This window comes from Globicephala melas, chromosome 16 (assembly GCF_963455315.2).
Source record: "Globicephala melas chromosome 16, mGloMel1.2, whole genome shotgun sequence".
In the NCBI taxonomy this organism is placed as follows: domain Eukaryota; kingdom Metazoa; phylum Chordata; class Mammalia; order Artiodactyla; family Delphinidae; genus Globicephala; species Globicephala melas.
The window spans coordinates 9,338,701-9,364,895 of record NC_083329.1 but is presented as its reverse complement, the minus strand read 5'-3'; the positions used below and the strand labels follow the sequence as shown (position 1 = coordinate 9,364,895).

Here is a 26,195-nt window from a genome sequence, read left to right as displayed (position 1 = left end):
TGGTGGCAGCTAGACAGCGCTGGTGGCAGCTAGACAGCGCTGGTGGCAGCTAGACAGCGCTGGTGGCAGCAGCAGTTAACATCTTTCTGCCCTTGCATCCATACGTTCAACTAATATTTATCGGACACCTACTGTTTGTTGAGGACCCATTGTGAGATTGACGCTATGCTTGACATCTACGTTTTTTTTTTTTTTTTTTTGCGGTACGCGGGCCTCTCACTGTTGTGGCCTCTCCCGTTGCGGAGCACAGGCTCCGGACGCGCAGGCTCAGCGGCCATGGCTCACGGGCCTAGCCGCTCCGCGGCATGTGGGATCCTCCCGGACCGGGGCACGAACCCGTGTCCCCTGCATCGGCAGGCGGACTCCCAACCAGTGCGCCACCAGGGAAGCCCGACATCTATGTTTTGCTCTTATTTCTTTTAATAATCTTTCCAAGTTATTCAATTTGTCCCCATTTTATAGGTTCAGAAACTGAGGCTCAAAGAGGTTAATGAACTTGCCTAGGACTACAAAAAGCTAGTAAATGGCAAAGCTGGCTTCAAGCTCACATCTGCCCGTCTCCAGAGCTGTGCTCTCTGTACTATACTCACTGCCCTGCTCACGCACCCAGTGGATGACTCAGTTGGATTTCTGTGCCCAGGGTTCTGGTGAAGTCGAGGCACCTGTTGGTTACATGCACGGGCTCTCGGGAGAAGTAGGCAGCCTTGGCCGAGGTCTTGACCCCAAGATGCTGGCCTGTTCATCAGGCATACCCCTTGGCTTTGTGCTCTCTGATCAGGGGAGCAACTGCGTCGTCACTTACCTGACCATGTAGCTTCTCCCAGCACCTGGATGGGTTTATTTCTTTGTCTTTTGAAAAGAACAGTGACTACTGTCTCCCTGCCTTGTCCTCCTAGAATAACTTCCTCCCCTTTGAGCTTTGCATAAACCCCAGTCCTTGAGTTCGTTAACCCTGAGAGGTAGGGGGGCAGCAGTCCGATTTTAAGGAGTGCGTAAGTTGTGTATGAGAGGGGGGTTCCCCCTCTGCGCCCCCTCCCCGTCACCAGATCTCCCAGGGAGCTGGTCACCCCCGCCTCCCATCTGTAAGTCCTAACCAGGAACCTGGCCCCTGGACAAGGTGCCAGGCCAGCTGGGGCTGGGCCACAGTGGACACGGCCCAGAGCCTCCTCCAAGATGTCCTTTTCCAGCCATCCCAGGGGGCTGCGCCTCTAGAGCCTCGGGATTTTCAGATCAGAAAATCAGTGGCCTGGAAGGGACCCTGGAGACCCAACAGTCCAAACCCTCATTTTATGGAGGACACGCCTGCAGCCTGGGTGGGGAAGGGTCTTGCCCGGCTACCCCGGGTTAGAGCCGTGCCAGCGCCCCCGTGGACTGCTCACATGCTTTCCGTGGGGAGGCGGACCCCGCTGGGCTGCTTTGCAAGTCAGTCTTCATTCTGCATGCTTGAGAGAGACGCCGCTTGAGACCAGGGTCCTGTTGGCGTGACGTTTACGGTCGGAGCAGCCGGATGGAGCTGAGCTCAGCGTGGCCGTGGGTCGTGACTTTCTCCATCCAGGGGCTCCATTTGCTCTTCCTGAAACGGGCTGTCACATTGCTCACAGTGACAAAGGCCCTGCACGGTGCCTGGCACACAGTAGGTGCTCCTAAACCTTGGTTCCCGTTGCTGTTGCCACCTGTACTCGTCTTTGTTCTATGACCCCAGACGGCGTGCACACCTGAGGGAGCACACCTGGGCAGGGGCGGCGGGAGGAGGGGCACGGGTACTTTGAAGAAGCACATTCAGTGTGTTCCGTTGGGGAAAACACCACACCCTGTTGTGTTTTGTGTTACTGACGCCATCACTTGTGAAGCACTTCCGTGTGCCGGGCCCTTTGCCAGTCGACATGACTGGTCTCAGCGAACCCTCCCCACGCCCTTTCCAGACAGAGTGGCCCTTGCCCTCTCTGACAGATGGGGAAGCTGGGCTCTGAGGAAATCTTCCACAAGGTTGCACAGCTCTTTATTGCGGGAGTGGTGTTGAGACCCTGGCCTCCTGTCACCGGCTCCATCCTGCCTCTCTGGGGAGAGCGCGTGGGGATGCAGGTTCTGTCTCGGAACGCTGAGGGGGCACCTGGAAGGGATGCGCCTGTGTGCCCCACGTGCTCCCGTGCCTTGGCCCTGGCTTCTAACCTTTGCCAGCTGGGTCGTGCCCAGCTCCTAACCGGCCAGCAGCTCCCAAGATGGAGATCTCAGAGTATGCCGTTTTGGTCATTTATGACAGGTTTTGCTTTTCTTAAAAAAAAAAAAAAAAGAGGACTGAGCCAGTGTGAGCAGCGCTGGGCTGTCTTTCAGCTGTGTTGGTGAGCGCTTCACCAGCACTTTCCAAAGTGCCCAGCTCCCGGGCGGCCTGGCCTGAGCCTGGGGGCTGCCTGGTGGTGGTGAGTTATCTGTTACTCATTCTGTTAGAAAAAAGTGCAAGCAGCGCATCAAAACCGCAGACTCACCGGGGTTATTCCCTAGAATGATGTACTTTTATTTAATTTGAACAACTGACTTCATTGAAAGTTAAGTATAAAGCAAATAATAGTACAGAGGGTCTAAGGTACTATACGTGAAACATGCAGTCATTAACGCGACTTTCCAACCAATCAGATGCTTAAAATCCAAATCATCTTTGATTGTTCCCCGTTTCGCTTTCCTCCGTCTTCACGCATCACCTGACCCTGCTCCACGGCTCCGGCTCCGGCCCCCTCGTCTGCATTTCCTCTCCCCTGTCGTCATTCTCTACTCCGCATAAGGGCTGTCTCCCAGATATTCTGCTGCTTCCCTGCTCTTAAATCTCTGATGCTCCCCATGCCTTGGAAAACAGCCAGTTCTTGGCCTGACGTTTGAGGCCTTCTGCTAGCTGGCTTGGGCCCGAGTGAATGGCCCACAGGCCACCGGCTGCCCCGGTGAATGGCCCACAGGCCCCTATTCAATGCTGCTCCCGTCTCGACCACACTCTGTTTTGCAGAACCCAGACCGAACTCTGCGGGTGCTGGGAAGAGGCTGACTGCATGCCTTCACTCAGGAATGGTTTTGTTCTTTTCTTCCTGAAATAATTTCCAACTTACGGAAAAGTTGCGAGAGTCGTACAAAGACTTCGCTACTCCCTTTGCCCAAGTTCCTGAATTATCGCCATTTTACCTCAAGTGCGGTCATCCCCTCTTTATATGTGTACGTATGGATGGAGATACACATATATATCCATTATCATCGCTCTTTTTCTGAATCATTTGAGAGCAAGTTGCAAACACGAAGGTGTCCCCATCCAGACAAACACTCCAGTGATCATTTCCCCCAAGCAAGGTCCCTCTCCAGTTGGGAAATCAACAGGATATGTCACGGCATCAGCCAGTCTTCAGAACCCATTCGAATTCATCCACACCGTCCCTTTTCCTACAGATCCAGGGTCCAGCCCAAAGGCACGTGTCACACTCTGAGTATGCCCGCAGACTCTCCTTCAGTCTGGAAGAACTCCACCGTCTCTTGCTGTCTTTCATGACCTTTCAGAGTACAGCTCTTTCATTCTGGGAAGATCCCTCAACCCGTGTCACCTCATGACCAGACTCTGGCTGTCGTTTGGGGCAGGGATCCCATAGAAGTGACATAGGGTGAGGACCACCCACCGCCAGGGACGTAATCCCGGTCAGCACCTGGCCACGTCGGTGCCCACTGGGTTTCTCCACCTTTAAGTCACCATTTCCCCCTTTGTAATCTATCGGTATCTGGTGGGAAGGTACTCCAAGCCCACACCACTGCCTTTCACTTCTTTAAACCTCCATCCACCTCCCTTAGTGTCCTTCGACGGCTCCTGCCGGAATTCACCACCACTCTGATGGTTTTTAAATGGCGGATTTTCAGTTTTCATCGCTTCTTCTACATTTACCCGTTGACATTGTACTGTAAAGAGGAACTTTCCCTCCCCCGCATTTATGTATCTGTTGGTGTTTTTATATCTATATGGACTCGTGGATTATTACTTTACTCAATGGATTTTAATCTATTACTGTCTGTATTTTTTTTTTTTTGATGTCCAAATAGTCCCAGATGTGACCAGTGGCAGCCTCTTTAAGTGGTTCTGATGTCCTTTTGACGTGACCCCTTTCAGCAGACATAGCTGGGAAATAGGTGTGTGTAATGTGTACACACACACACCCCTCTCTATAGCTAGTGTTTGTCTGATTGCAGCCCAGCCCTGAGAGTTCTTTCAAGCCTCGTCACCTTTGTATATTCTATGCAAGTCTTCCCTGACTGTGAGAACCTGCTCCCTTTATCCCTGATGAGTTTATTTTTCTGCTAATCTCCCGGTGGGTAACAGTTTCCTTAAGACACCAGTCTCCTCCTCTGTGCCAGTGTGGCCCCTGTCCCTTCTCCGGTACCCCTTCCTTCCTTGCCCTGTCCAAGGGAAGGGAAGCGAAGCCTAGTGGCTTTCCACCCAAACCATCAGGGAGAGAGGGAGGGAGAAGCATTTTTCACCGAGAAAGCCCTTTGCACATGTCTGTCTGTTGAAGCACTTGACTTGCTTCATCCCCTCACAGGCCCTTCCCAGCTCACCCCAGCCTGAAAGGAGCCCATTTTTCTGCGGCAGCTTGTTTTGCTATTACCACCCTTCACAGTTTTCCTTGAGTTAGACTTTCAACTTGCCTTGCTCTCCAGCAGCCTGTCCACCCTGAAGCGTGGGATCCCCATCTTTTTAAAACTACTTTACTGAGGTGTGATTGACATATAAAAAGCTGTCCATATTTAATGTATACAGTTCGATGAGTTTGGGGATAAGTATACATCTGTGAAACCAGCACCACCATCAAGGCCATAAACATATCCATTACCTCCCAAAGTTTCCTCCCACCCCGTTACTATTACTGTTATTGTTATTATTAATTTGATCCTGATTTAATTTATCTTGGTGCTGGCCACAGAGCTCTTGCTGTGCACGGGTCTTATGTGTAGAACTGAAGGTGTTGGCTTTTTAGACTAGAATGTGAATATCTTCCTCTTTGAAGCAGAGCCCTCTCTGCCTCAGCCTCTGAAGGAAGGTGACTCATGGCCTTTGGAGAAGCACTTGTTGATACAAGCTTCCCTCCCTGACATTCCAGTGGAAAATCAACCCTTTGCTGGCCTGACTAAATTTATAGTGGGTTGGCCCCAGCAGCTGGTGGAAGCAGCTGGTGGTTAAAATCTCTGACAGATTTTTTTTTTCCTCTCTGAAAAATATTTCAGTCACCCTAGTCCCAGCACCACAGAATTTGGAAGCCATTTATAGCCTCTTACAGCTGGTCTGAGAAGAATTCCCCTGTGTCCCCAGAAGTCGGCTGTCCCCTATCCTTAGCCATCTGGAGCACGACCAGACCCCTGCGGAGTAAGACAGAAAGATCTTGAGGCTGATGGTACAGTGTGAATTTGACAGTTTTTTCCTTTTAACAATTTCACATAGTTCAATTTAATATATGTGTATACACACATATATGTATATGTAAAAATTATTAAAATTATGTCATATGGGAGGTTTATGAACCTCCCATATGACATAATATGGGAGGCTTATCCAGCCTATCAACTCTTGATTTACACACTATTCTAACACCCGTAGTCTGTAGTACATTAGAAGCAGAGAACTGGAAAGCATAAAGTAAAAAAGAGTCAGGTGAGTTGGAAGCAGACGTACTGGCTCACAGCCCGCGAGGGAGGGACCAGACTGAGTTTGCAGAGTCCTTGAGATTCTGCCGTCCAGGGCCTTCCCTTTTAAAGACGGAAAAGTTCAGCTCAGAGGAGTCACCTGGCTGAGATCCCAAGGTGGGGCTGGTCTAGAATCCAGCCCTCTTGACTTCGTGTACAATTGTTTTAGTGCCGTAGCATACCTCCTCACTTATATCATAGTCGCTCAAGATGCTGATCATGTGTCATTGACAAAGTGTTTAGTTATGTTCAGGATTCTCTGTTCAAAAAAAATCAAGGAAGTGTCTAATATGCTTTGAAAATTAGTTCCATCCCAAAGAGTTAAAATTAAAATGCCATCCTGTAGAATATGCGAGCAGATACTGGTTATCTAAAAAATTCTCCACCAGGACCTTATTTTCCCCACGGGTGCCTGTTGAGTGAGACATGGCTGGGTTTCTGTCCTGAGATGAGGCTGACAAGCCTGGGTCCTCCCTGGGGGAACGTGTGAGTGTGAAAGTGGGGGAAAGACGGCGTTGCTCTGCATGTCCCGTCTCTTGAAACTTTCACTGAACTATGAATTGAAGTTGCTCCCTGGCACTCAGAATTTTCCTTAAAAATGCTTTCTTATTTCTTTTGCTTATAAAAGCAGTATGTGTTCAGAATAGAACTAGAAAATAGAGGTAAATTCAACGAAGAAGAAAAAAACACTCATAACTTTACTACTGAAAGAATTACCATTAATACCTTGGCGTTCATTCACTCTGTTGCTCGCTTCCTATGTGGGTGTTTACACATACATGCATGTGTACACATATACACACACACACGTATATATCGATACACACATGCACATAACGTCTGGATCATGTTGCCGATAGTTTTTAACCTAGTTTCAGTTAATAATGGATCCTTTACCTCTGGATACATGGAGAGCTGCTTTCTTTTTTTTACTTGTTAATTTATTTTTAAATTATTTATGTTTTTTACCTTCTTTTTTAAAATGGTTGCAAATGAGTCCATTCTGTGGACATGCTTTAACTTGATTAACTGTCCCCTAGTGTGGGACATTTTGGTTGTTTCCATTTTTTTTTGCTATTGTGGTCACAGCTATGGTCAGCATCTTTGCTCACACCCTTAATCATTTCCTTAGAATAAATTCTTGGAAGTAGAATGGCTGTGTCAAAGAAAACAAAGTCTTTTACGGCTTTCGATCTGTGTTGCCAGAACTCCTGGGCCACATTTTTCCGCTCAGGCTTTATGACTTTAGAAAGTCGATATTGCCTGTGGTTTAGGATTCTCCAAATCGTGATCCAGCAGAGACACCCAGAGTCCCTGCCGGCCCCCTCCTCCAGGCTCGCCCCTTGCTTCACTTCACGCTGTGCCCATTTCTCTCTGGCTCCTTGGGTGTGGTCATTGCAGGGCTCCAGGGTCACGTTCTGGGGGATTTGGGTTAGTGGGTGGGAACCGTGGAGGAAAAAGGAAGCGTCACAAGACCCATGGGAATAAATAGAAAGGTGTGGGCACAACCGTGTGCTAGTCCGGCCATATTTAGAACACAGTTTGGGGAAGTTCGCCCTGGGCCTCCCTGCCTGTGTTTCGTCTCGATGCCCAGGGCAGTACTTTGTGGCTGAGTATTTGATAGAGGCTTTGGGCTGATTCTTCAGCTTAGGATCAAGTCCCAGTCCCTCGACCTGGCCTTGTGATCTGGTTCCCGTCCACCTGTCCCCTTCCTGGTTGTTTTGATCTGCGTTCCAGCTACAGTGGCCTTTCTGCATTCCTCCAGAATGCCAGTCTCCTTCCTGATCTGGGGCTTTCAGATGTGTGGTTCCCTGCGCTGGGGGCACTCTTCCTTCCCTTACTCTTCAACCTTTGGGACATAGCCTAGTGGGGTGGTTAAGAACATGGCTTCTGGGGTCTGGCTTGGGTTTGTATCCTCTTACCGGCTGTGCAACCTTGGACAAATTCCTCAACTTCTCTGTGCCTTAGTTTCCTCATCTGTAAAATGGGAATAATGATAGCACCGACCTCACAGGGCTGTTGTGAGGATCACCATATGGTGATATCTGTAAGTGCTGAGATCCTGGCACACAGCAAGTGTCAGCACATATTCGCTGTCACTGAGCTGGTGACTGGCCTCAGCTTACAATTGTACGAAGACATTTTTCCTGACCCCCACTCCCACTGGGACCTCCTAGTTTATGCTTTCTTAGCCATCTGTACCTTTCCTTCTTAGCAGTTACAACAGTTATTACTGGATAAATAAGCATTTTTTTAAAAATGTTTGACTGTTTCCTGAGACTGTAAGCTCCATGAGGGCAGGGACCACCTCTTTCCTGCTCACCACATAGAGTTGTTGTTCAATCAATATCTGCTCAAGGAATGAAGATAATTGTCTCATTAGCGACTGCCCCAGAGCTGAGTTCATCAGAAGGAAGAACTCTTGACTCTCCCTGATAAACTGAGACATAACTGATCATGAAAGGGGTTTCCCAGCAGAGTAAGCAGTTGTGTGTGACCAGAGACAGTGTCTGGTGACCTGTGTCCCTCCAAACTTTCAAATCCAGTCTGCTCTTGGAGGTTGTCAAATGCTGACTTTCCCAGTGGATGAAGGACCAGTGTAGTTTTTAATTTCTATCTCACTGTAGATCACAATTTTTGAAAATATAATTAAGTGAATTACTAGAGAATGAAACAAAACTCAAGGCCAGGGTTTCTCGACCTTGGCACTACTGACATTTGGGGCCAGATAATTCTTTGTTGTGAGCCTGTCCTGTGCACTGTAGGATGTTTAGCACCATCCCTGGCCTCTACCTACTGGATGCCAGTAGCACCCACCCCCTCCAGCTGTGACAACCAAAAATGTCCTTAGATATTGCCACATGTCCCCAGGGGGCAAAAATCACCCCTGCTTGAGAACCCCCCATCAAGACCTACAAAACACAAGCCGTGACTTACATTATTAGCGTCAACAGACAAAATGGCTCTATCGTGTTGCTCTAAAGGTTTCTAAACCCTAACCCCAGGTGTCTGTGCTGTCTCATCGTGGAGCGGTAAACAGCCCCTCCTGGACCAGCCCCCTCCGTGGGCTACACCTGGAGCAACACCGGCCCCTTCCTCTATGAAAAGGGAAACTGAGGCCCTGCTTAGGGCCCAGATAAAATGTGCTGTTGAAACATATTTAAGACATTCAGGAACATTTCTGAGCCTTGGTTTTTTTCCTTCCCTCAGTTCACCTGTAGTGGATGATGTCATCGAACCAGCTGCCCTTGAAGACCTGGAAAACCCTCTCTTAGCTGCCTTCTCCCCCCACGGTGATGTCAGCGGCTGGGTGTCCCCGGATTTGACAGCCCAGAGGTATGGTGGCGGTGGTGCCCACGGCGGATGGCGGGACCCCCGGGCCCGGCCCCTGAGGCTGCCTCCTGTCCTCCGTCCCATCTTCTGTCCCGCAGTTCCCCCCCAGACCCAACACACACACAGGTGTACTCGCTCTCCTGCACAGGGCTGGGCCTCTTCTTAGGGCCGCAGGAATTACCTGAGGGGGCACCAGAAAGACACCCCCCGCCCCTCTGCTCTATTTAAAATAGCAGTCCTCCAGGAGCGATATTGTGCTCTTTGTACGTTTCCAGGGAATGACTTAGCCGCCTCTGGCTTCCCGGGACACGCGCTGGGTCAGCCACTTGTTTTCTCTGTCTTTGAGGAGGGGAAGAGGCATCAGCACACGGGGAAGGGGACCAGGTGCCGCGCCTTGCTCGGCAGACCGGCCTGGGCGGCGGGGAGGGGCTTTATCCTGCCTCATGTTCTGCCCGTGCGCCCTCCCCCTGCCCTGCGTGCCCCGAACCCCGCACACCCATCGCTGCTCTCCATGTGCGGCGTGTACATCGGGCTTCGCCCCGGACTCAGAGGGTGCGGATTTGACCCGTGGTTTATTTAAACCAGGCTTGCTCACAGCCAGCCTCGGGACTCGGCTCATATGCCTGTACACACACACACACACACACGCTCACACACACACACACACACACAAGCTCTCTCTCTGCACACGTCTATATATGTCTCTATATTTATATAACACACACACACACACACACACACACACAAGCTCTCTCTCTCCACACGTCTATATGTGTCTCTCTATATTTATATAACATATATACACACACACAATTTCTCTCTCTACATACATCTATATGTGTCTCTCTGTATATTTATATAACGTATATATATACACACACACAATCTCGCTACACATGTCTATATATGTCTCTATATTTATATAACATATATATACACACACACGCAATCTCTCTCTACACACGTCTATATGTCTCTATATTTATTTAATGTGTACATACACACACACACATACACAGTCTCTCTACCCACGTCTGTATATGTGTATATTTATATAACATACACACACACACAGTCTCTTTCTCTACACACGTCTGTATGTGTCTCTATATTTATATAACATATGTACATACACACACACACGATCTCTTTCTATACACATCTATATATGTCTGTATTTATATAACATACACACACACACAGTCTCTTTCTCTACACATGCCTATGAGTCTCTCTATATTTATATAACACACACACACACAAAAGCTCTCTCTCTACACACGTCTATATGTGTCTCTATTTATATAACATACACACACACACACAGTCTCTTTCTCTACACACGTCTATATTTGTGTCTCTATATATTTATATAACACACACACACACAGTCTCTTTCTCTACACACGTCTATATGTCTCTCTCTCTATTTATATAACATACACACACACACATTTTAATTGTATTTGTATTAGTAAAACAGCTGCTTTTTGCCAGATGGTGCATGGCACTGGGGAACCATAGTGAACGGGACAGACACTGGGTCCCTTCTCACCAGGCTGAGACAGGAGCCTCCCTCTGAACTCCTGCAGCCACCCCTCTCCCCCTGTGTCACTGCCCTTCACAGATCCCTGTGAATTACCTGTCTCGAATGCCCTCGCAGGGAGGAACTGAATCCGCTGCGACCTCTGGAATCACAGTACCCAGCCTGGCCCGGGCTGGTCCTTGGGGAAGGGCAGTACACTTGAACGGGGTTAGAGGGAAGACGGGGGTGAGTCTCCTTGTCTGCCTGCTTGGGGGCCAGTGTGCGCTAACCACCCCCGAAGTTGGCCCTCTTGGGGGACAGGCGGTCCATTCTTGCCCCGTCCCCGCTGTCCTGCTGGGATAGCGTCGAGAGGCCTCTTCATAAACTGGGAGGAGCTTTGCCTGGTGGAGGAGAAGTGTGAGGGCAGGGTGACACAGCAGGAAGCTCCAGGTCAGAAACAGATGCTCTAAGGCAGCTGCACGTTGACGTCGAATTCCGAGTGTTTCTGTTACAGGTGGGAGTCAACCATAGTGCTTACGTATGAGTTTAACTTCTTAAAAGAGGCATCCTAGCTGGGCAACAAGGCCCTCAGCACACAAGGAGCGTGCAGAAGCTTCCAGGGTGAAGTCGGGCATCCCTTTCCGTCCTTGTGCTCGGCCTCCTCCCCTCCCCCATGGCCCTTCCCTGACCCCCACCGTTGTAGCAAGGCCAAGGGACTTCCAGCTGCAGCCAGAGAGGCTCAGCCTCCCTTAGGGAAAGGAGTGGGGCTGAGATCATCCTCATCCAGTGCTCGAGGGACGCCAAGGGGCCGTGGGAGCAGAGGATACAGGAGGACTTGGCTGGGTGACTCAGGAGAACTAATGTCCACCGGGGGGTTGTTACTGACGCTTCTGAAGTTAGCGCCTCAACCCGAGACTGTGTATTTTGAATGACCTGTCCCAGGCCCCACAGTAGTCCCGTGATGTCTGCTCTTTAAGCTCCCACTAGGGCACTTCCTGTGCTCCAGGCACCATGCGGGGTGTATCTCCGTAAATCCTCACAACAGCCCCAGCAGGCAGGGGGTTCTGTTACGACTGCTGTGTTACAGGTGAGCAGACAGAGGCTCAGAGACACGTGGCTAGTGAGTGGCAGAGCTGGGGTTTGAAGCAGGTCCAGCTTGGCTACCGAACCTGGTTCTGAGCTTCTCCACTGGCTGCAGGGAGCCGGGTTCCCCCTTCCCCCCACGCCACGGGGTCCCGCCTACATCACTGGCCTCTCAAGTCCGAGAAAGACATGAGTAAAGAAGTTGTGTCACCTGTGACCATGACCGAGAGTGATCACAGGATGCAGGAAGGGACCGGTGGCTGAGTACTGAGTTCATCAGTGCTGAGAGCTTGGCCAGCTCTCTGGCTTTATTTTCCAGTGGAAAGACTCAGTAGATCTCAATGCCGAATGAGCAATTTTGGTGCCTTGCCAGTGTGATTGGACCTTTGTCCGGAGCTGTATTGTCCTATTTTTACTGGAAATTGGTGGGAAGGAGGTAGTTCTGGTAGGAGCAGAGATTGGTCTGGCTTTGGTTACCAACTCTGTCTACAAAATACGGTCGATCCGAGTTATTTGCAGGTTCCGTGTTTGTGAGTTTGCTTCCTCGCTGAGATTTATTTGTAACCCCAAGACTGATACTCATGACTCTTTCATGGTCATTTGTGAACACATGCAGAGCAGCAAAAAATTTCAGTCACCTGACGAGCGTGCTCCCAGATGAAGTGGAGCAAGGCGACCTCTGGCTTCTTGCCACAGCTCTCGTATTATGAAAAGTGTCCTTTCACAGTATAGTTAGTGCCGTGCTTTTTGTGATTTTGTTGATGATTTTGCTGTTTAAAATAGTCCCCAAGCACAGTGCTGTCCAGTGTTTCAAAGTGCAAGAAGGCTGTGATGTACCTGATGTAGAAAATACTTGTTAGATAAACTTCGTTTGGGTGTGAGTTACAGTGCTGCCTACTGTAAATTCAGTGTTAAGGAATCAATTATATATTACATAAGATGTTTTTAAATGGAAACTCACATAAAGCAAGATTATGTTTTGATCGGTTGACAAAATTATGGGGACCAGTGGCTTGCAGGAACCTAATCCTAGATTTCCTCTAGGAGCAATGGTTTAGTGTCTGCTAATTCAGTGTCCAGGCTGACTTTATAGAACATAGTTACTGTGAATAAAGAGAATCAACTGTACTTAACCTTGCTGCTCTGTGGGAGTGACTAAGAAGGGCATTCTGGGTGTGTGCTGGTGGCTTTTTAGACCTCAGAAATGACCCTGCCTCCCCACCCCATCTGTCTTAGTCTGTTCCTGCTGCTGGGTGGCTTATACACAGCAGGAATTATTGCTCACAGCTCTGGAGGCTGGAAATCCATGATCAGGGTGCCAGCATGGTTGAGTGAAGGCCCTCTTCCTGGTTGCACACCTCTTCTTGTGCTCTTACGTGATGGAAAGGTCTGGGGAGCTCTGCAGCGTCTCTTTTATAAAGTCAGTAGTCCCATCACGAGGGCTCCAGCCTCATGATCTAATCACCTGCTAAAGGCCCCACCTCCTAATACCATCGCCTTGGCACTGGGACTTCCACATAGGAATTTGGGGGGACACAAACATTCAGATCATAGCATCACCCAAGGATCCCCCCCTCCACTTCCTGTTCAGAGCAGGGACAGGAGAGGCAGGGGGAGAGGTGAGGAGAGACGGGGAAGGAACAAACCTGGGCAGAGGGCAGCCTGCAACATCCTCTAGAGGTTTGCTGCTCCGCAGAAGCAGGGTTGGTACCTTAAATTAAAAAATTAATTTAAATTAAAATAAAAATATGTTAAAAATTATTAAAACAAGAAAAGTGGGGCTGGAGCATTTTCTTTAAGCCACCAGAGAGAAAGCAGAGCAGGACTCTCTCCCTCCTTTCTGCCGCTACTAATTCTTTGGTACTGATCCTTCCCTTTCAACTCTTCTTTCTGAACAAGAACAAAGAGAGAAGCTACCCCCGTCCCTGCAGCAATTCTCAAATAAAATGAAAGGGATTTTGACGCTCCCCTTCTGTCCAGTTAAAGCCACTGGACGACATCAAACTTGCTCCCTCTTCAGGAAACAGCCCCTGAACCCCCTGTAAGTGGTTGAGCTTCCCTTTGGCTTTTGACATCCCCAGATGGCACAGAAAGCCGAGCCCAGACCCTCCAGAACATTCTACAAATGACTAGATTGCCCGTGGCCACTCCCATCTGTTCAATATTTTCTATTTTTTTTATAAAGCAGCAGAATTGTTTTTCAATTGGAACCTTCCAGCTCTACTACCATTTGTTAAACAGAGTAAAATGGGGTACCCTGGTTGCATTTGGGAACCTTCGGTGCTTTTCCTGTAGTCAGGAATCCAGGCTGAGGGGTCTCTTTAGACCTTGAGGTCTCCCGTGGACACAGCTGGAAAACTACTCACCTGACTCACGTCCATGGGGTCCAAACGTTAGCATCAAAATAACCCACTTCCAGCCCAGATTGCTGCCTCATCCCCAGAGTGTCTGATTCAGGAGGTCTGAGGAGGCACCCAGGGTTTTGCCTTTTTAACAAGTTCCCGGATGCCGCTGCTACTGCCGGTCTGGAGTCCACAATCGGAGAACCACTGGGTAAAGCAATGTGTCCAGATGCTCTTCTCCTCACCTGTCTGGCTGTTAATGGCTCCTCAGGGTAGGAAACACCTGACCCAGCAGCTGGCGGCTGAACTTCCGTAGGACCAAAGAGCAGGAGTAGGGGATGGCCCCTGCTCAGCGCGATCATCTCACTAGAGTTTCCAAATTCAGAATTTTCCAGAGTTGAAAGCACAGGGAATTCACACTGACTTACAGCTTCTGTTTTTCCTCTTGCTCCAAATCCTGTGGTTTCTTTTGGTTTCATCTGTTTGCACAATAAGTTTTTTTTGTCTTTCTGCTATGGGTGTGCGTGGGTGGGTTCAACTGCTTCAGAAAGGTTAGCTGAACCTTGATTTAAGCAAGCGCCTTGTGAAAAACCGAGGGATAAAGTGGGGGCGCTGTTGTTTTAACTTAGAAAAGGGATCACCTGAAAGTCTTCTCTGAATAACCGAATTCCTTTGTACCATTTAAAAGGCACATGTTGAATGAAGGTACGTGCTCATGAGATAGAGTTACATAACCAGTACCTGGCAGGCTGAGCCAGTTGGGATGCGCCTATATATCTGTTCAGAACCTTTGCGTTTCCAGTGTCCAGCTGGCTACTGTTAGGTTGAAGCACGGGAATCGCCACATTGGCAATTGTCAAAATATTGACAGCTTCGTAGGGTTCAAACCAGCACAGGAGTTTGTTCGTGGCTTGGTTTTTCATGGTTCTGGAGTTGCTTTATGTAGGTTATACCTTTATGTAGGTTGTACCTTATAGTAGGTAGGTTTGACTTTCTGAATAAATAGTTAAATCTTGGATATCTGAGATCAGTTTCCTTTTGTCCTCGGTATCCTCAGCTCTGCATTCTCTGTTACCAAGGACCGTCAAGGCACGCAAGGAATCTTGCACCTGGGAAGAGGATGCAAGGAACTGGGAGAGACAGTGGTGGGAATCAATGTGCTGGATGACCCAACCCAGATCAAAGCCTCGTGTAGTTTTGGGATGGTATTTATGACTTTTCCTTTAGTTAATATTTTCCTTCCTGATTAAGTTTTGCTTCTACCAAGCTTAAAAGTCATCTCTGTCCTCTGAGCACAGACTCGCTCTGTGAAAAGGGTATGAGTGTGCTGGGAAGGAACCGACAAGCCTGTTCAGGGTTAACTGTGCAGAACCAGCCTACGGCCAGACATCTGAAGGTCGGTGGCATTTATACTCTCACGTGGGCTGCTCTTCACGGGCTGGAATATCTCCCTCGCGACTAGAGATCACCTGATGCGCCTGTCTTGAGTTGCCAGCCGGTTTGCAAGCCTCTCCGGGCACTTTCTGATTCGGGCTTTGTTGCTTCTCAGCGGCTGCATCTCGGAGGAGGGTGATGCAGGATCTCCCATCTCGGAGACTCCTCTTATCAAACCCCAGGCCTCGGTGGGACTGATTGTCCGGTGCTCCTGTCGACCGAACGTAGCTCTCCAAACCAGCAATTTCAAAGCGCTTTTCTTTCTCTGGCTTGCATCTCACTTTCAGCCTGAGCTGAGTCTTTGGCTTTAGCTCTTGCCCTATTACGTGATCGTGCGCACTTGGGGATTCAGGAAGAAAAAAATCAAGGGGGCCTGTGAGGAAGGGCTATTGTGTTAATACCTTCCAGATGGTGATGTGAAATAGGAGATAAGATGCTCTCGCCCATCTGGCCCGACAGGACGTGATATGCTCGGCTTGTATCTTGGGGGCCGTTATCACACTCCCATGACAGCCAGGGTCACTCTGGTGTTTGTCCTTAGACAGGGGCTTAATTTGGCAACTCTCTCCGATCTCTGAAATGAAACCTGCTATCAGTTCAGTGGGGGATCCGCCAAGAAGGACTCAAAAGCCCTGAACAGGGTGTCAAGAGACAACAGCTGGTGACGGCATCTCACTACAGCTGGGCTTGGAGGACTGTCGGGCTGAGTGCCAGCCCTGAAGCAGCATGCTCTGTGTTTCTCAGGTCTTGTGTGGGTGGCGACTGCATCCAAATGGTTAATGGGACCAGTTGTTGTTAGTGACGACCTTGGTGAGGTACTGAATCAGGGATGGCAAACTCTGACCCGTTAGTAGTGGTTCCTTAGGGATCTGTGTTGAGAAGGATTCAGAGGTCTTGTCCAGCTGGGCCTCGCAGGAAAGAATGCCTTGATCGACATGGCATTTCTGTCTGCTGAAAGTATGGTGAGTTTATTTGCCCTTTTTTTTTGTCAGCTCTTCCCTTAAAAAATAAAAGGCTTAAATTAAATCAACATTTCCTTCATCTTCCAAAAATACAAATACTTTACATGAATTTGAGTTCAGCTTCTTTGTTATTCCATAAGAGACATTGATTAACTCCTTACATGGGAAAAGGGATTAGTGGACTTTTACAAGAAAAGGGTCTTTGCAGCCCTATTCCTGGCCCATTTTATAGGGGAGGAGATCAAGGGCAAGTGAATGTAAGTGCCTTGCGGAAGCCAACTGAGGGGAATTCCTTGGCGGTCCAGTGGTTAGGACTCCACGCTTCCAGTGCCGGGGGCACGGGTTCGAACTCTGGTCGGGAAACTAAGATCCCACATGCCACGTGGCATGGCCAAAAAGAAAAAAAAGAAACCAACTGAGAATGCAGATGTGGACCCCATCTCAGACCTCTGCCCCGCTCTGTGCTGGGCTTGACAGCTGCCCACGGGTTCCCACTGAGGGCTGGGAGTGGCACTGGGCATTGGAAAGGGCCCGACTCCCTGAGAATAACGTCTCTAAGACAAGTCACTGCTGCTCACGGGAGACTTGAGTGGACAGGAGCTGGCAAGGGAGGCTGACTTGGTTATCTGCTCCAGCAACAAGGCCCTCTGGCAGCTCAGGGGGCCTTGGAGGGGCCCTATGGAAGCTTCCCCTCGGGGTCTGGAACGAGGGCTGACTTCATGGGCATGTGACCTGGGCAGTCGCCCAGGGCCCCGTGCTCAGAAGGGCCCCGTGCTCGGTTCAGCACGCTGCTGTCGTCACCCTCCTGAAATTCTTATATTTTAGGCACACGGGGCCTTGCGTTTCCACTTTGCTTTCATTTGCATTCCTGCAGCTTATGTTGCTGGTCCCACCTCAAGACGGTTGGACTCTGAGATTCCAAGAAGATAGGACAGTTGTCCCATTGTCGGTGGCCTGCGTGTTTGGGAGGCCGGGGGCGGGAGGGAAGGAGCTGCCATGCGTTGCACACTTGTTCCGGGCCAGGCCCCGTGCTGGGGGCTGGAGAGACCACAGTGGCTGAGTCTCTAGTAGGAGAAGAGGACGTGGTAGCAGAAAACAACAGCATATGCAGAAGCCAGGCCCAGTTCAGCCTGGCAATGCAGGGTGGGCATCGTTACCCCTGCCGGGGACGGGGGGAGCTTCCTTGTTTGGGTGACACTGCAGGATGATTATGGGGTGGGCTAGGAGGGGGCCTGAGAGGTAGGCGGGGATTCAGGGTCAGGGTCTGCTTGAGCAAAGACACAGAGGCAAGAAACTGCCAGGAGCCCTTGGAGACTGGCTTGGTGGGGTCAGGGCAACAGGAGGACAAACCCGGGAGGGGACAGAACTGGGCTGCGGGAGCCCCAGCTTGCAAGGCCCGGGAGTTTCACCTGTATTTCATTAGGTGTAAGGCGTGGAAAGTGGGGGTGGTGGGCCTTCAGGCAATGAAAGGACCTGATCAGGGCTTCCCTGGTGGCGCAGTGGTTGAGAGTGCGCCTGCTGATGCAGGGGAGACGGGTGCATGCCCCAGTCCAGGAGGATCCCACATGCCACGGAGCGGCTGGGCCTGTGAGCCATGGCCGCTGAGCCTGTGCGTCCGGAGCCTGTGCTCCGTGACGGGAGAGGCCACAACAGTGAGAGGCCCGCGTACCGCAAAAAAAAAATAAAAAAGAAAGGAGCTGATCAGAACTCGAGTTGGGACATCCTGGTGTCTGTGTGTGTGTTGGGGGGTGGATGTGCAGGAGCCCTGCTCAGAGAGGCTGCAGGCCTGGACCAGCAGGACAAAGGGGACAGATTCTGGAAGGACGAGGGATGTGACTCAGCCTGGAGGGGCGATGATGGGGCGAGAGAACAAGGAGAGTCAAGGACAGTCTCAACTTCTGGTCCAGGGCCTGGACAGCTGGTGGGGCCACTAGCCAAGCTGGGGAGAAATTTGGGGGAGGAGGAGGGTTAGGAGGGGACAGTGGGAGTTCTGTGGGACCGGGAGGCATCTGTAGGTGCCCGTGTGTCAGAGCTTCGGTCGTGAGTCACTGAAGCTTTCCCTGTTGGGGCCTGACCTCCCCGCCTCTGGGGTTGGACCAAGGGCAGCCTGCAGACCAGGAGGGAGGGGCGCCATCATTCTTAAAAGAGCTGTTGAGTCATTTGTTTGGTGCCTTTAGCTGATGGGAACAGGCCAGCGCCGGAAGGGTGCGGCCCTGGTGGTCTGGGTGCCAACCAAGTGAAGGGTGGAGGGGGCAGGCATCCGGTCTCCAGGCTGAAGAGCTGAGGGGACCACAGGGTGTTCTCAGGGGTGGGGGGATGCGGTCAGCCTCGAGGCATCCTCGTCACAGTGTGACTGTCACTGTGCTTCCCCGTGGGGTTGGCCTTGTTCTGAGGCCACAGCTCCTCCCCTCTGCCAGGGTTTTCAAAGACAGAAACCTTTCCTTGCACTTTGATGGAGTTGTGTCCACGAACTGTGTCACCTATTCTGTTTGCATTAAATTAAATAAAATCTTCAGGGGGTGTGCAGAGGAAGGGGCTCGGCCAGTGTAATTTCTTTCGAAAGCAAATTTCAGACTAAAGGCTTGAGTTTGTAAGTGGCCTGTTCACTGCTTATGGATAAGAATAAATGTAGCTTTCCAGAGTGGGAAAATGGCTTCCTTAAGGAGCTTAACAGCCCCCCATAGTTTTCATTATTCGTTTGAGTCATCTCTTTACGAAAAATGTTATTTCAGCCACTGTCCATGTTGTGACAAACAGCAGTTTGAACAGCCAAGGCATCGTGCCGTCTGTTAACCCACTTCGCACTTTTGCCGGTTCTGCCCACGAGCTCATTGTAATTTTTGTTCACGTGTGGATTGCCTTGCTCTGGGCTTAGCCAGGATCATTACTCTCTGCTCTGTTTTGCTCCTAGTTTCCATGAGGCCCAGGGGAGAAGGTCATGTGGTTCCAGCTCTGTCTCTGCTCCCTGAACCCGGTTTGGTCGTAGCCATTCGGGACTCCCCCCGCCCCGTCCCCGGCTCTCTCTCTGCCTGTCCGAGTGCCCACTGTGGGTGGCCCGGCTGGATGTTGGGCTGCTGGGGTGAATCTGAGAGATAAAGCCCCTGTCCTCAGGGAGTTCGGTCTCCCTCGTGGTCTTCAAGTCCCAGGTGATGGGAGTCACCGAGGAGGAGCTGGGGGCTTCCGGGTGTGTGCTAGGGGGTCCGTTAGAAAGCGGGCATGGAGCTGGACCCCAGCTTCGACCTCTGGCTGGGTTTCAGGCTCTCGGTGCTGAGTCACGCAGTGTTAAGGATTCAGAGCCTGGGTTCCCATCCTGGCTCCCCCGCCTACTCGCTCTGTGACCTCGCCTCTCCGAGCCTCGGCTTTGATCTCTGTAAAGTGAGGGTGGTGACATCTGACTCAAAGGCTGTTGTGGCGCTTCCCGACGTCACGTATGTGAAGCATTTAACACAGGCCCGGGCTCACAGGCTCAGGCACCTAGGACAGAGCCAACCCGGACATTTGCACCAGCAGGGGCGAGCTACTGCTGTTTTCGTAGCTGCGGAATAGTGAAGGCCAAGCCAGGACGCGGGCAGCGGAGGAATTGCTGGCCCGGGGAGGAGGGGGGCTTCCAAGGCCAGGAGACAGCAGGGGCAGCCAGTGCTGTGGGAACCCGGGGAGGGGGGCCCGGCTGGTCAGAGCAGAGCCGGTGAGGGTGAGGACCGTGGGGCGAGGCGCGGGGCAGAAGCCCGGCCCTGCAAGACCTGCTGAGAGCTGCGACAGGGATTTGGGGCTAGACTGAGAGTTCTTTCGCTGTACTGGGTGTGCGGTGCCCGTGGCAGCCGTCCTCCAGGCCGGGAAGCCAGCCTCGCAGGGGACGTGGAGGAGGTGGAGATTAGCAGGACACCCTTGACACGGAAACCTGGAAACCCTAACGTCCTGCCTTCCTGCAGTGCGGGAGCTGCCAGCAGGAGCTCACGCCCACAGGGAAGCAATGAGTCCCCAGCATGAGGCTGTGAAACTCGTAACCCCAGATTCGACCTCTGGCTGGGTTTCAGGCTCTCGGTACTGAGTCACACAGTGTGGACAGCAGTGCGGACAGCCGGAGAGGCTGGGAGGGCTAACCCGCCCTGGAAGTCTGTGGACGGCATCGCTAGTCTTGCTTTTGCCAAAGGGGAAGATCAGAACCTCTTTTGAGCTCCAAGCCTGGTGCCTTTTGGCTCCAAGGGTGTGTCTGCAGGTGGCCGTCCTTCCTGCCTTCCCTCCTTTTTTTTTTTTTTGCGGTACGCTAGCCCCTCACTGTTGTGGTCTCTCCTGTTGCCGAGCACAGGCTGCAGACGCGCGAGCACAGGCTCCAGACGCGCAGGCTCGGCGGCCATGGCTCACGGGCCCAGCCGCTCCGCAGCACGCGGGATCCTCCCGGACCGGGGCACGAACCCGCGTCCCCTGCATCGGCAGGCGGACTCCAAACCACGGAGCCACCAGGGAAGCTTCTCTGCTACCTTCCCTCCTGCTGGGGGCCTCCCTGCACTCCCAGCCTTTCCCTGGATGTCCAGCAGGGGGCACTCACCTATTAAACCAGGGACAGGGCTGTGCTCTGGGAATCCTTCCCCAGGGAAGAGGGATCCCGGCAAATTCCTGGTGCAGGTTCCTTGGTTACACATCAGCCTCTTCACCTTGACTTTTCTCAGCCTCAGAGTTTTGGGCCAAATCCTGGGGAGTTTGCAAAATTGTATTTTAGTTTTCAACTCCCGGAGTTTCACTGCTTATTAAAAAAGTGATGAGAAACGATCATATGAAATTCCCTTCCCCCAAATAAAACTCAAACAAGACAACTCAGAGTGCTCTGACACCCGAGCTGCCTGCAGCCTGGGTTCTGCTGCAGCCTAAGGAGTGGCGGGGGCGGGGGGAATTCACAGCCTGGCCTGGGGGCTGCTGCACTGGAAGGTGCACCCCGACTGTGTCTAAGCAGAGGCCCGGGGAACCCGGTGGGGAGCCTGGGGCAGCAGTGTGCTGGGTCTTTAAATACCCAACGCCATGTGTGTGACTGGGTTGGGAGGGGTGAGCGGGCCTGATGAATGTGCCGTAAAGGAGCCGAGTTCCGCTGGGAATAATTCTCCCTTTGTGTCCCCAGCACCCACCCAGCTGCTGCCCGTGCGGATCTCACTCCCCCGACCTCAGAACACACATCTCTGCCTTCCGCCCCAGCTGGTGATGGACACGCATCTTTGCCTTCCACTCCAGCTGGTGATGGAGTCGAAGCTTCCATTCCCTCCTGCCAAGGTCTAGCCAAGGACTTAAGCAGGTATTGTACAAAGCTCTCCTTCCAAGCCGCTGGCCCCAGAGAGGAGGGGCCTGGTGGTCTCTGTCCCTTAGGCCCTGGGGAGCTGCATTTAGGATGGCGCCAAGAAGGCGTTGACAGTTTGGACCCGTGATGCCACGTGTGATTGTTTGGGCTGTAGTTGATCTGAAGTTTATCCATGCTAGCAAGCTCTCCATGTAACAAAGGGGACGTCCTGTGTGAGTATTGGTGTATTACTTGGCGTTCTCCAGAGAAACAGAACCAGTGGGATATATATACACATATACAGGCATAATTTGTTTTATTGCACTTTGCAGATGTTGAGTTTTTTACAAATTGAAGGCTTGTGGCAACCCTGAATTGAGCAAGTCTGTTGGCTCCATTTTCCCGACATTTGCTCCCTTCGTGTCTCTGTGTCACATTTTGAGAATTCTCGCAATATTTCAGACTTTCTCATTAGTATATTTGTCATGGTGATCTGTGATCAGTGATCTTTGATGTTACTATTGCAAAAAGATTATGACTCACTGAAGGCTCAGATGATGGTTAGCATTTGTTAGCAATAAAGTATTTTTTAATTAAGGTATGTACAATGGTTTCCTTAGACATAATACGATTGCACACAATAGTCTACAGTATAGTGTAAAAGTAACTTTTATACGCATTGGGAAACCAAAAACTTCGTGTGACTCACTTTATTGTGATATTCGCTTTATTGTGGTGGTCTGGAACCATACTTGTATTACCTCGGAGGTCTGCCTGTTTAGAGAGAAATTTATTTTAAGGAATTGGCTCATGAAAATGTGGAGATCGGCAAATCCAAAAACTGCAAGGCAGGCCAACAGGCTGGAGGCCTGGGCACGAATTGATGCTGTAGCTGGAGTCCAAAGGCCGTCTGCTGGCAGAACTCCTTCTTCCTTGGGGGACCTCAGTCTTTGTCTCTTAAAGCCTTCAACTGATTGGGCGAGGCTCACCCACATTATGGGGGGTAATCTGCTTTACTTAAAGTCTACTGATTTAAATGTTACTCTCATCTAAAAAAAAATACCTTCACAGCAACATCTACACTGACCAGATATCTGAGTACAATGGCCAAGACAGCACTTAAAATTAATCATCACAGCAAGTATTCAGAACTCCTGTTTCTATGCAAACGGCTGGTTCTGATTAGAAACTATTCTGCTTAGCTATTCAGTCCTCTAAAGGGCATTTTCGGATAGTCTTTTCTTGTGGAGGGCTAAACACACCTGGGTGTGTTGAGAAGGGGAAGCCCGTGGCCTCAGAATCCTGCTCCTGGGGAGGCACAGAGGTGCCCAAAGCTAAGCTGAAGGAGAGAGTGAGAGTACGAGGGGTGGCCAATGCATTGATGATCACCTGCCAAGCCAGTGTCCAGAAGCAACAGAGGAATCAGGGGAGAGGAGGCTCGTTGTGTGCAGATGTGGTTCTAGAACACGCAGTGATGAGGAGGTGGGGATGGAACTCGACCTGAATCTCTCTTATCTGGACGATACTCCATGGAGCAGACGCTCTTCCTTGCCCATTATCTCTTGAGGTCTGCCTGCCTCTCTGTCGGTCCCTTGTCCCTGAGGGCTTCCCGGGGGAGGCAACTTCTAAGCTGAGAACTGAAGGCTCAGTGGACTTAACTACACACGGGCAGGGGAGGGAACAGCATCTGCAGAAACCTTGAGGAAAGAGAAGGGAGCAAAACTGAAGAGGTCCCGTTGAGGCTGGGCAGGCAGAGAAGGGAAGGGGTAGCACAGTGGTCAGGGGCCGGTGGTTGGCACACCGTGGCTCATGTTAAGGATTGGGGGCTTTATTTTTTTTTCTCGGTAGAATTTTTTTCGATTAATAGATTTCTTTTAAGAATAGTTTTAGACTTACCAAAAAAAATCGAGACAGTAGTATCAAGAGTACCCATTTACCCAAGCACACAGTTGCCCTATTATTAACCTCTCAACAGTAGCGTGGTTCATTTGATGCAATTCATGAACCAATATTTTTTTTTTTTTTTTAAATTAATTAATTTATTTTTGCTGTGTTGCATCTTCGTTTCTGTGCGAGGGCTTTCTCTAGTTGTGGCAAGCGGGGACCACTCTTCATCACGGTGCGCGGGCCTCTGCATGAACCAATATTGACACATTGTTATTAACTAAAGTCCACAGTTTATTCCGATTTCCTTACCTTTATCCCTAAGGTCCTTTTTCTGTCCCAGGACCCCATCCAAGATGCGACATGGCATTTAGTCTTTATGTCTCCTTAGCGCCTCTTGGCTGTGACTGTTCCTCAGACTCTCTTGTTCTTGATGACCTTGACAGTTCTGAGGAGGACTGTCAGGTACTTTGTCGAATGTCCCTTAGCTGGGATTCGTCTGATGTTTTCCTCATGACTGGAGTAGAGTTACGGGTTTGGGGAGGAAGATCACAGAGGTAAAGTGCCGTTTTCATCACATCCTATCAAGGCTACTTACCGTCAACGTGTTTTATGACTGTTCCCGTTGACCTTGATCGCTTGGCTGGGGTCGTGTTTGTCAGATTTCTCCACTGTCAGGTTTCTCTTTTGTCCCCTTTTCCATACTGTCCTCTTTGGAAGGAAGTCACTATGGGCATATCTCAGGACTGGGGAGTTGTGTCCCCTCTTTTAGGGGGAGTATCTACATAAATTTTTTGGAATTCTTCTGCATGGGAGATTTGTCTCTTCTCCTCCATTTATTAACTTATTCAGTCCTTTATTTATATCAGTATGGACTCGCGGGTATCGATTTTATACTTTGAGTTATAATACAATACTACTTTATTTGGTCGCTCAGATTGTTCCAGCTTTTCGGCCTTGGGCCATTGGTTCCTAGGGCTTTATTTTAAGAAAGTCCAGAAGCCCTGAGGCAGGCAGAGATCTGAGCAGATTTGCATTTTTAAAGATGTCTCCAGCTGCTTGGCAGGGCAGGAGTGGTTTCAGGACTGATCAGGGCCCCCAGACCTTGAGGCTCCCTGTCCTGGCCCAGCGGACTGGACAGGACCAGGAACAGCTGTGGTCCCATCGCCCTAAGTACACCCTGAGCTGTGGCTTCAGGGTGTTGCCCAGCTCCAGTGTCTCTCCATGGCTGCTCTTTTCAACGGGGCTGTGGCCTGGATCCAGGGATCTAAATAAGTCCTGTCTTTTTCCCTCTGGCGGGTCCTTGGAAGTTTGCGAAGCAAGTTTCAAAAATGTGCAAAAGAAAATTTCATTTCACTGAAATGGAGGTTGTTATTCGCCAGGTCTGGGCCAGAGTCTGAGGTCCCTGTTGGTCTCATGATTTGGAGATGCATCCTCCATCAGTGCCCATCTCCAGCCAGGCCTCTCTTGTTGGAGCAGTTATGCCCTCTGTGGTTTTCACCATGCCCAGGCGACTGCAGTGCCCCTGACATCTATGGCTTTGTCTTCCCCTCTTTGGGCTTGGAGGGGAGAGCAGTGGGGCAGTGAGACCTGGTGTCTTAGCAAAGAAAGCCCGGGGCACATCTTATTACAGAATCGACAGATGTTCTGTTCTTGCAAGCATGCTGGGTGACTTCCTGCAGCCTCCCCCTGCTTCTGATGGCTGCTGTGGAAATGATGACATAATCCCACGTTTCCAGTGCAAATGGCTTTTCTCCCGGAGTTTTCCCACCCTCACCCCTCCCCCATGTCCACTGGTAATCATTAGGCCACAAGCCTTGGGGAGAACAGATGTGACTTTGAGAGAGTCCGTGGGGAGGAGAGGGGGCTTCGTTTCTCTGCTTCCCAACCCTGGCCGAAGCAAAGGGTTGTCCTGGGAGGGACACTGTCCACCAAGGTGGCAGAGCTCCGACAGGCCTTCCTCGTTCCTTCAGCCCTGCCGGTCTGTGGCGTTTGTGCTCAGCAGACACCCTGACCTACTAAAGCTGTTTGGAGAGCATTATGTGGCGATTAACTGAGCTTTAAGAGGCTGGAGCCAGACAGGGAATCTGAAGATAAAGAATTTCCAGGAATGCAAGTCGAAAGCCCTCACTCTTGCAAAGGCAGCCACAGATGACCAGGGGTTTTGGACCTCGGGGGGCTTATGGCAAAGAGCCTGCTGTGTTGGCACGTGGGGCAGGCAGACGTGAACCTCAGCAAACATCAGAGCTGACCTCCCACTCTGCCTGCTGGGGATGGCGGTCCCTAAGGAATCGGTAACTTGGAAACCTGGCCAGCGGCTGCCTGGACGACCCAGAAGGAATGAGACGGGGGAAGCAGCTGAACTTCTTGCAAGGAGGAGCTGGTTCCGTGCTGGTGCAGGAAGGCCAGGGGACAACAGCCCTGAGACACACCACCCTGAATGCAGCCTGGGGTCTGGGGAGAGGCAGGTGGCCTGGGCTCACCACGGTTTCTGGTGGGATGTTCGGCCCACCGTGGGCAGCCCTCAAATGCTCCTGTCTCTCTGTCAGCACCTCTCCCAGACTTGAGAGCTTTTCCTGGCGGGAGAGGGAATGAGGAGACCTTCTCCCTGGCCTCTAGGGTGGTACGCTTCTCCTGCCAGCTCAGAGAAGTGAACCCCTCGAGAAATACCA

The 26,195-nt window shown here is 50.9% G+C and overlaps 1 protein-coding gene across 3 annotated transcripts in view; it reads left to right on the top strand.

Moving 5' to 3' along the window:
• The window catches only part of LOC115843375 (transforming acidic coiled-coil-containing protein 2), a 136,549-nt gene that overhangs the window by 24,744 nt on the left and 85,610 nt on the right, over positions 1-26,195 (top strand). For 2 of the 3 annotated variants that reach the window (XM_070043816.1, XM_070043815.1), the window contains exon 1: positions 21,639-21,657. Coding sequence is in view for 1 of the 3 variants with exons in the window: in XM_070043817.1 (XP_069899918.1) it covers positions 8,908-9,033 (126 nt within the window). In the remaining 2 variants the exon portion in view is untranslated. Of the gene's footprint in view, positions 1-8,907; positions 9,034-21,638; positions 21,658-26,195 lie in introns of those variants that run through there. The other variant, XM_070043817.1, reaches the window with a different exon arrangement.